The following is a 10,618-nucleotide window of genomic DNA, read 5'->3' as shown; positions in this document are numbered from 1 at the left end:
CTTCTTCCTGTGATATGTGGAAAAGACTAGGCTCAGGGGAGATCATCTCGGCTAAGCTCTCATCTGCATAGACTCCCTTTAGATGAAACTGTCAAATGAGGCTAATAGGTCTGTAGCTTAAAAAGCTGTGGAATCGAGTGGTTTCATTTGTAAATAAGTACAGAGTCAAGAATTTTAAAAAGATGACAGTGTTATTACTTGCAATTAAAAATTTCTTTCAAAGACTTCTATTTTTTTAAATGTTAAGAAACTTGTTTTTGAAGAATAAAGCAGCTCTTGATTTGCTCATTTTAACTTGCCACTGGAAAGGTTCTTGAGAAATGTGCAGGTATTACACCTTTTGGAAGAGGAGATGTTTTGCTCTTTGGGCTCAAAAGGTAACTGATACTCTGATGTACTTCTGACCAATGAGCAAGGTTACTTCAGCTACACGATGTGGCTCAAAATATGCACCTTCTGAGCAAAAGATTTAGTGCCCCAGTATACAAGGCAGCCTCCTCTTCTCTGGGGGAATTTATTTGGGGAAAAATATATCTTATAGTCTGACATGGATGGTATTTGGAAGCTAGAATCCAATTCTAATCTTATTTGGAATAAAAGGCAAAAGGACTCATTTTCCAGACCAATGAAAAGTCAGACTCAAATCTAAAAAAATGACAAGAGAAAAAGTAGCTAATTTAACATGAAAACAAGCCAATCAAACAGTTTGATTATCAATTTGTCGGCTTTATTGCTTTTGCATTTGAAGCTCAGCACAGCAAGGTATTGATTTCTTAGTAATTAAATTTCAGCACATTTGACAGCAAATGAAATCTCTTGGCATTCCAGTCCTAAACTTTGAAAAGCAATATTTTTAGAAACAATTGAGACTTCCCTTTGAAAATTATTTTAAAATATTTATTTTCTCATTTATCTGTACTGAACGGCTAGTGTTTTTTGTTTTTTTTTGGTGAAATTAATGATGAAGTTATTGAAAGGGTGCCATCTTTCTAATGAGCTCTGCATATTTTTTTTGAAGCCTGACTCAGGAGCATACTCAGCTAGGCAACTGGGTTGATCCTACTCAGAAAAGACACAGGAGCAAACCATATAGAAAATAAAAACTTTATTTTTTCAAGTTTATAAGATAGTTCCCATTACATATAACATTATGGTCAAGGACTCGACAGCCACAAATGCCCGCAGTCACATAAATATATCCAATCAATGCCTTTTCCTGATAAATGAGGCACCTGAAGTCCAGAGGGTCATGTTTCGAGTAGAAGTCGTCCTTAATGGGATGGCTCCCATCAGTGCATTAGGAACTAGCCAAGTAACCTTGCATGCTAGAGCTCTCTGACTCGGGAGAGGAAGGGACAGGGCCTGCTGATCAGAGGTGGGCCAGAATTAGATGTTGTCTTGTGGTTAAGATATTTCAAAATCTAAGAATTTCGATTTGGCTTCTACAGCTTGAGTACTTGGGAAGTTTCAACTTTTGAATGAAAAGGGAAACCGATTTAGTGGTGAGAAACAGAAGCTTGGCTTAAGAGGGCTCCTAATGCCCGCTTCTGCAGGAGCAAGGAGAGAAAGGCCCGAAGCTCACCACCCCATGGTTTCAGCCATCGCTCCCCCAGGGAGAGGGAGTGTGTGGCTCCACCCCTAAACCCCTCTCCCTCTTGGTTCAGTGGCACTGACACCCATTCAAGGTAGTGAACATTGAGAAGCTCCATACGCTGCAGCTGGAGTTGGCCCATCAGATTCTGCTTGGAGCTTTAACGCGAACTAGTTTGTGTAAACTGCGAACAAGCTGTGGCACAAAGTCTCCTGGGACACTAGGTTTGCTCCCCCCAGTTGCAGAGCAGAAGACAGAAATACCCCAAACCAAATAAAAGCCCCACTAGGCATCTAGATCTGGAGCAGGCATCCACTCTCCTGGCCACCACCTGCTGCCCCAGGGGCACCGGACAGGGTGATGCTAAGGCACAGTCAGTTTTACATTCGAAAGGAAAACCACCTCTTAGACCCAGGACACGGCTGACAATTCCAGATCCCTTACTACAGATGGCCCAGCTCTCACCATGAAATGTGCAGACCCATCTTACAGAACCCATGGTGCCCAGCTGGGAAAGGGACTCATCAGGTGGGGACTCTTTTTGGTAGAGGGCTTTCCCCTAAACGAGAAGGACCCATAGTATCCTTTGGACCTCAGCCTCCAAGAGCTTGCTGCGCTGCCCACTTGCTTTCCTCTCCGGATCTCTGTGCCATGGAGGAGGAAAGCAGGTTTACTGAAGAGCACTGGGTTCCCTGGACGATTCATTTTGGCAAAGAGGAGCCAGGAAGCTCCCATTTCCTGTCTGCCCTCTGATCAACCAGAAAAGAGCAAAGACGGCACTGCCCAGGGAGCGTCCTCACCTCTCTTAGCCAGTTTCAAGTTCCTTTTGCAAAGACCTAAGCTATGCAGTCAGAGCAGGAGGGAAAAGGCCATCGGAAAAGGAGTCCCAACTCATACTCTAGGAGTAAAGAGCTCCCAGCAGGCAAGCAGAGGAAAGTATGTGAGTGTGTGCGTGCGCGTACTTGTGAGCATGATGCGCAGACTGCTCTGCAGTCTCAGCAGCCTGAAGCACAGCACCAACCGGGTGGCCTAGGAGCAGGGCAAGAAACCAACAGCCCTACTGCCAGGATGGGGTGGGGTGGAGGGGCCTGGAAGTAAAGATCGACCGTGCACCCTAGAGCACGCTAAGATCAATTATCAAGCACGACAGAGCAGCATCCGGGCAACTATGGTGAACTCGGACCAAGAAGGTCCGCCTCAGACTATATATCCTCCCCCATCCAAAGGAAACAGCCCGAAGAGGCAGCTTGGTGATAAGCACTGATTTGAGCTCCTCTCCAAACACCTCTTACCTACAACTGAGTTATGAAGCACCTTCTCAATTCGTTCTGAAGGAATGTGTACACCAGCCTTTCTCTGGGTGATCTGGCATTAGAGGGAATCTGGCCCCTTCTGTGCTGGGAGCATCTGCAAGTGGATACGCTAAACCTCTGAGGGTAAGCAGTGATGGCTGTTGTTGGTCAAGGACTCCGCCTGCTAAGGACCCAGACTGCATCTCTCTGAGGTGCTTATAAAATCACCTCTCTCCGTGCAACCTGGGAGAAGCTAAACTTCCTGAGCTCTAAGGAAGTTTATGCGGCCTGAGCACGTGCCCAGGCTGCTTGTGGAGGGTGGGGCATCCACCAATACAGCTGGACTGAAGGCTGTGACTCGTACCTGGGCACCCACCCAACTTCCCAGAGGTCAGGTTGGGAGATGTTCCCGCATTTGGCCCACGGTTGAGTTTTCAGGCATGGCGTAGGGGATCTACAACCTCATTTAAATCAGGTGAGTCTTTCTGGCTTTCGAGTTTCCCATTTTAGAAAGGGACTTGAGAAGTGGGAAGCGGATCCCGTAGGAAAACTGGGCTTTGATCACAGCCATCTGGTCTTCAGTTTCAGGCCGAGATCTGGGTAAATACATGCCCAGAACACCACTCACAGGGCTTAAAGGATTCAGAGCATGAAGTCCAATTCCTTAGTAGTTTTGGCCAAAATGCGGTTATGAGCCTCTTCTCAGACTTGATTTGACTACTTGGGTCCAAAGCCTGGGGATAGGCCAGAGCTGTGTGGGGGTAGATATGAGGTGCAGAGGGTGGACTAGCCTGGCACTGATGACTAAGAAGGGGGAGGCCCGGTGGGGATGGCCTCTGTTGGGGAAGGGTGCTTTCCTGCAGGAGGAAAAGTTGGAATCTTCCTGTTTCAAGGGCCAAAGAAGTGGAAATTCCTAAGAAGCCTTAGGTCTTCTCTCCAGTTTGAAGGTAAGCCCTCGTTAGCTTTGACAAAGAGTCAAGATGAAGGCTGAAAATTTACTAAGAAGAGTTTCTAGGATTGTGCCATTTGGTCAAAAAGGGAGAGGGATTGGGAAGGGGACTAAGGCTTCTAGGATGGGAAACAGCAAAGTCTAAAATTAATCAGTGTCCCAGGCCCCACAGTTCAGCCAACCAGGAGGTGGAAGCGTGGGAAGGAGCCCACCCTTGAGAGCAGACCACTGGAGCAGCTAAGGAGGTGCTACTGTCACAGAGAGGTATCTCAGATATTTCAGTTACGATTTTCCAAGGAAACTTTACACACCCCTTTCTTGCTAGAAAAAGAAAGGGGGAGGGGAATCTGCTTCAGAGAGACCAGACCCTTACCTATAAAAATAACATATACATTCACTGGGAGTATGTTCTACAGCTAAGGAGATTACAAAGACTGCAAGAGATGTTATAAAAGTCTGCTGCGTTTATCCTATCACCACAAGTTAATAGCAGTTCTCAATCTGGTCATGGACGCAGAGTGCAACTCTGCCCCAAGGATTTCCTTCTCTTCATTTTTTTTGAAACAAGATAAAACAAACAAACAAACAAAAAACCAGAAGAATTAAAAGCACTGTAGCTGCGGTGAGTCTATTGTTCTCTCAATCCAACTATCTCCCGCTCCTGTGCAAGGATGAACACGGGGCTGCAGCTCACGCACAGCAAAAATCAGCTTCATCTCTTGCAGCTGTTGGTTTTGATTGTGTTCTCGCCAGCATTCCATGGAGAAAGAGAGAGAGAATTCCCAGTTGGTTCCGGTCTCTGGCTCCCTTCAAGGAGTGAAAAGGAGCTCATGGGGAAGGCTCTTCATTCCAGTTTTTAGAGAAAATCAAGCTCCAAAGCCTGGTGGAGGGACACCAGGTCTCCGTGGTTTGTGATCCTCCAGAAGGGCATGTTGTGCTGGAAGCGGGAGCAGGGGTAACTGGTTAACTCAACTTCTTCCGGGAGCTCGTATTCATCCATACCCCTTCCTCCACAGACCTCTCCCCAAAGTACTCGGAGCCCTCTCTACTGCTACTACACTGTGAGATCATTATACTCATCAAATATGTATAAGGACTTTGTACTTCCCGTGTGGCACAGTGGTCAGGAATCCACCTGCCAGTGTAGGAGACATGGGTTTGATCCCTGTGTCGGGAAGATCCTCTGGAAAAGAAATGGCAACCCACTCCAGTATTCTTACTTGGAAAATTCCATAGACGGAGGAGTCTGGTGGGCTGCATGCAGTCCATGGCTTGCAGAGTTGGACATGAGTGAGTGACTGAGCATGCACACAGGGACTTTGTATACACTTATATATGTGAGCGATTTTAATTAGGTTTCAGTGGTAACCCTGTGCTTTGAGATATACTTGTTAGCTACTATGTAGGACACTCAGATCAAATAAGATGACCCATGTAAGAAATCAGTATTAATATAATATTATTTTATAATATTACATTTTCACATATATCCTGGAATGTGAAGTCAAGTGGGCCTTAGGAAGGAAGCATCATTATGAACAAAGCTAGTGGAGGTGATGGAATTCCAGTTGAGCTATTTCAAATCCTAAAAGATGATGCTGTTAAAGTGCTGCACTCAATATGTCAGGAAATTTGGAAAACTCAGCAATGGCCACAGGACTGGAAAAGGTCAGTTTTCATTCCAATCCCAAAGATAGGCAATGCCAAAGAATGCTCAAACTAACGCACAATTGCACTCATCTCATATGCTAGTAAAGTAATGCTCAAAATTCTCCAAGCCCAGGCTTCAGCAATACGTTGAACCGTGAACTTCCAGATGGTCAAGCTGGTTTTAGAAAAGGCAGAGGAACCAGAGATCAAATTGTCAACATCTGCTGGATCATCAAAAAAGAAAGTTCCAGAAAAACAGCTATTTCTGCTTTATTGACTATGCCAAAGCCTTTGTGTGGATCACAATAAACTGGAAAATTCTGAAAGAGTGGGAATACCAGACCACCTGACCTGCCTCTTGAGAAACCTGTATGCAGGTCAGGAAGCAATGGTTAGAACTGGACGTGGAATAACAGACTGGTTCCAAATAGGAAAAGGAGTACATCAAGGCTGTATATTGTCACCCTGCTTATTTAACTTATATGCATAGTACATCATGAGAAATGCTGGACTGGAAGAAACACAAGCTGGAATCAAGATTGCCAGGAGAAGTATCAATAACCTCAGATATATAGATGACACCATCCTTATGGCAGAAAGCGAAGAGGAACTAAAGAGCCTCTTGATGAAAGTGAAAGAAGAGAGTGAAAAAGTTGGCTCAAAACTCAACATTCAGAAAACTAAGATCATGGCATCCAGTCCCATCACTTCATGGCAAATAGATGGGAAAAAAGTGGAAACAGTGGCTGACTTTAATTTTCTAGGCTCCAAAATCACTGCAGATGGCGATTGCAGCCATGAAATTAAAAGATGCTTACTCCTTGGAAGGAAAGTTATGACCAACCTAGACAGCATATTACAAAGCAGAGACATTACTTTGCCAACAAAGGTCCGTCTAGTCAAGGCTATGGTTTTTCCAGTGGTCATGTATGGATGTGAGAGTTGGACTGTGAAGAAAGCTGAGCACCGAAGAATTGATGCTTTTGAACTGTGGTGTTGGAGAAGACTCTTGAAGAGTCCCTTGGACTGCAAGGAGATCCAACCAGTCCATCCTAAAGGAGATCAGTCCTGGGTGTTCATTGGAAGGACTGATGTTGAAGCTGAAACTCTAATACTTTGGCTACCTGATGCAAAGAGCTGACTCATCTGAAAAGACCCTGATGCTGGGAAAGATTGAGGGCTGGAGGAGAAGGGGATGACAGAGGATGATATGGCTGGATGGCATCACTGACTCAATGGACATGGGTTTGGGTGGACTCCGGAAGTTGGTGATGGACAGGGAGGCCTGGTGTATTGCCGTTCATGGGGTCACAAAGAATCAGACATGACTGAACGACTGAACTGAACTGAACATTTTCTTACAAATAGTCTATTTTCTATTAGGTGCAGAGCTTCAGGCCCAAATCTTGTTCATGACCAAGGTGCACAACATAGAGATCAAAGAAATAATAGTGCAGGTTCAATGCATGATACAGGATGCTTGGGGCTGGAGCACTGGGATGACCCAGAGGGATGGTACGGGACAGGCAGTGGGAGGGGGGGTTCAGGATGGGGAACACGTGTACACCCGTGGTGGATTCATGTTGATGTATGGCAAAACCAATTCAATATTGAAAAGTAATTAGCCATCTGTATGTCTTCTTTGGAGAAATGTCTATTTAGTTCTTTGGCCCAAACACATGAAAAGATGCTCAACATCACTCATTATCAGAGAGATGCAAATCAAAACCACTATGAGGTACCATTTCACGCCAGTCAGAATGGCTGTGATCCAAAAGTCTACAAGCAATAAATGCTGGAGAGGGTGTGGAGAAAAGGGAACCCTCTTACACTGTTGGTGGGAATGCAAACTAGTACAGCCACTATGGAGAACAGTGTGGAGATTCCTTAAAAAACTGGAAATAGAACTGCCTTATGACCCAGCAATCCCACTGCTGGGCATACACACTGAGGAAACCAGAAGGGAAAGAGACACGTGTACCCCAATGTTCATCGCAGCACTGTTTATAATAGCCAGGACATGGAAGCAACCTAGATGCCCATCAGCAGATGAATGGGTAAGAAAGCTGTGGTACATATACACAATGGAGTATTACTCAGCCATTAAAAAGAATAAATCAGTTCTAATGAGATGGATGAAACTGGAACCTATTATACAGAGTGAAGTAAGCCAGAAAGAAAAACACCAATACAGTATACTAACGCATATATATGGAATTTAGAAAGATGGTAACAATAACCCTGTGTACGAGACAGCAAAAGAGACACCAATGTATAGATCAGTCTTATGGACTCTGTGGGAGAGGGAGAGGGTCGGGAGATTTGGGAGAATAGCATTGAAACATGTATAATATCATGTATGAAATGAGTCACCAGTCCAGGTTCGATGCACGGTACTGGATGCTTGGGGCTGGTGCACTGGGACGACCCAGAGGGAGGGTAGGGGAGGGAGGAGGGAGGAGGGTTCAGGATGGGGAACGCGGGTATACCTGTGGCGGATTCATTTTGATATTTGGCAAAACTAATACAATATTGTAAAGTTTAAAAATAAAATAAAATTTAAAAAAATTAAAAAAAAAAAAGAAAAGTAATTAGCCTCCAATTAAAATAAATAAATTTATATTAAAAGAAAAGGAAATAATAATCCCACTATCTTAGGTGATTAGTCATGTACAGAATACTGTGTGCCATTCTGGAAGCCACATTTTAAAGAAACGCTTTGAAAAATGTGAGTGGTAGAAAACATGTTCTATAAAGTTGATGCTATGCTAAGTCACTTCAGTCGTGTCCGACTCTGTGCGACCCCATAGATGGCAGCCCACCAGGTTCCCCGTCCCTGGGATTCTCCAGGCAAGAACACTGGAGTGGGTTGCCATTTCCTTCTCCAGAGCATGAAAGTGAAAAGTGAAAGTGAAGTCGCTCAGCTGTGTCCGACTCTTAGCGACCCCATGGATTGCAGCCTAACAGGCTCCTCCATCCATGGGATTTTCCAAGCAAGAGTATTGGAGTGGGGTGCCACTGCCTTCTCCGATAAAGTCGATGGTGGTTAGCCTTACCAATCATCTTGTTCAGACTGGTTGCAAGTTACCTGGAATATTGAAAGTCCCGAGAACACAGTTCTTTTGGCATGGAGCTCAGTGCTTTTTCAAGCCTACTGCTCACATATAATATTTTAAAAGGTCTTTAATATACAGAAGAGGAGGGCTTCCCTGGTGTCCAGTGGTTAAGAATCTACCTTCCAATGCGATCCCTGGTGAGGGAACTAAGATCCCAAATGCTGCAATTACTAAAGCCTGCACCCTCTAGAGCCTGTGCTCAGCAATTAAGAGAAGCCTGAGTATCGCAACTACAGAGAAGCCCTTGCACACTTTAACAAAAACACCCATCACAGCAAAAAAAGAAGAAAAAGAAAAAAAAGAGGAAGAAGACTTGTGCTCAGCAGTGCAAGATTAAGACCAGGAAGCAAAGGAGAAAGGTTAAGCTCAATGGAAGGAAGAACATTCTAAGAACCTGAACGACTCCACAGTGGAACAGGATACCTGAGAAGCAGTTTCCTCATACTTAGGTATACTCAAACAGGGACTTGACAGAAAGTCTTCTGGCAAAGAGGCTGCAGAAAAGATCCCTCACAGGGAGGAGACTGACCTGGATGGAGCTCTAAGACATTTTCCAATGGCTATAGTCTAGGGCATCTACTTGGAGACATGAAGTCTGATAACACTTGAGTTGTTATCCTCCCCACTCCCTTCTTTAGACCAAGAAGCAGCAGCGCCTACATCCACTAGTGACTTCCCCAGAGGGCAACAAGCACTTTAAAATTAAAGTTTTGGAGATAACATATGAAAAAAAAAAAAAAAAAACCCAAAAACAAACCCTTGAAGAAAGTCCTTGAATTGCTACCTAGAGTGGCAAATGAAAACATAATTAGGTAATAATGCCACTGACTACCAAACGTAGTTCATTAACCGCTGCTGAAGGTTTGTGTGTTAACTAGATGGAAAAAACTCAGGGCAAATGGTTCTAGCTGGCAACCCAGCACCTCCATGTCTAAGAAACTGCTGGAAGAAAACTGAGGTAGAGAGGGAAAGAACTTCTGTAGGTCCATTTAGCAGATGAAAACTCTCAAAGAGAGTTAAGTAAACTGTCCAAAGTCACAGAGCTATTAAATGGATGAGACGTGAACGTGTCTTCATAGCCAAGACTTTTTCATCTGCTGTTCCCTGTATTAAAAAGGGATGACCTGGAGTTGGGACTGCTTAGCAAGGAGGTTAACATCGGGATAATTTTTCCAGGGCTCAGGAGCAGGCAGGACTTTCTCTAAACAACTCCCAGTTGATCACACTGGTTTTTTGAGAATCCAAAGCCTAGGAAAGACTGAATGATTGGTCTTTTTGGTAGTGGAGTCTCACCCTCTTGAGAAAGCATTGCCCTGTAAGATGAAGATGAGGCCCACATCAGGTTTAATCATGTGGGCTCCTTGTAGGAGGGCTCAAAGATTTTAAGATTTTTAGCATGGCAGGGAGGAGAGAGAAAGGGAGGATCTAATAACTTATAGGGAAAACTGCACGGAGGGGGGAAAAATGACCCTTTTGCTTTTTCTGATAAAAGAAAAATGGGGACTTCCCTGTGGTTCAGTGGCTAAAACTCCATGCTCCCAATGCAGGGGCCTGGGTTCAACCTCTGGTCGGGGAACTAAATCCCACAAGCCACAAATAAGAGTCTGCATGCCACAACTAAAAGGCCCTGTATGCTGCAACTAAGACCCAGCACAGCCAAATAAATTAACAAAAAAAAAAAAAAAAAAAAAGATAAAATGGGAGAGGAAGGGAAACAGTGTAAGTGCACAATAGATTGTATAATTTCCGAGTTTTAGGATTCTCCTAACTGTTCAACGTATTCGCATATAGACTATGTTTTTTGCCATGGTTACCTGTTTGGCTGCAATTTCTTCATCTCGTCCATCTCCAATCACTACATATGTGACTTTTTTCCCAAACCTCGACACAATTCTCTCGAAGCAGCTCTCCTTACCTGATAAGAAAAAGACATTTGCTCTTAAGACATTCCTTCTTTTTTTCAATATCAAAGAAAAGGGATGCTGCTAGGTTCACCTGCCTGTGCTTAGACAAAATCAGG

The 10,618-nt window shown here is 44.3% G+C and overlaps 1 protein-coding gene across 4 annotated transcripts in view; it reads right to left on the bottom strand.

Moving 5' to 3' along the window:
* Nucleotides 1–1,090: 1,090 nt before the first annotated feature.
* EYA3 (EYA transcriptional coactivator and phosphatase 3) overlaps nt 1,091–10,618 on the bottom strand; it is a 95,557-nt gene continuing 86,029 nt past the window's right edge. For all 4 annotated transcript variants that reach the window (XM_070775434.1, XM_070775443.1, XM_070775417.1 and 1 more), the window contains 2 exons: nt 10,413–10,513; nt 1,091–4,769 (listed from right to left, as the gene is read on the bottom strand). In XM_070775434.1, the coding sequence (XP_070631535.1) occupies nt 4,689–4,769; nt 10,413–10,513 (182 nt within the window). In that variant the 3' untranslated portion in view covers nt 1,091–4,688. The remainder of the gene's footprint in view (nt 4,770–10,412; nt 10,514–10,618) is intronic.

This window comes from Bos indicus, chromosome 2, assembly GCF_029378745.1.
Source record: "Bos indicus isolate NIAB-ARS_2022 breed Sahiwal x Tharparkar chromosome 2, NIAB-ARS_B.indTharparkar_mat_pri_1.0, whole genome shotgun sequence".
NCBI classification, from domain to species: Eukaryota; Metazoa; Chordata; class Mammalia; order Artiodactyla; family Bovidae; genus Bos; species Bos indicus.
Note: the sequence above shows the minus strand (reverse complement) of the source record. Positions and strands in the feature narration are given on the sequence as shown.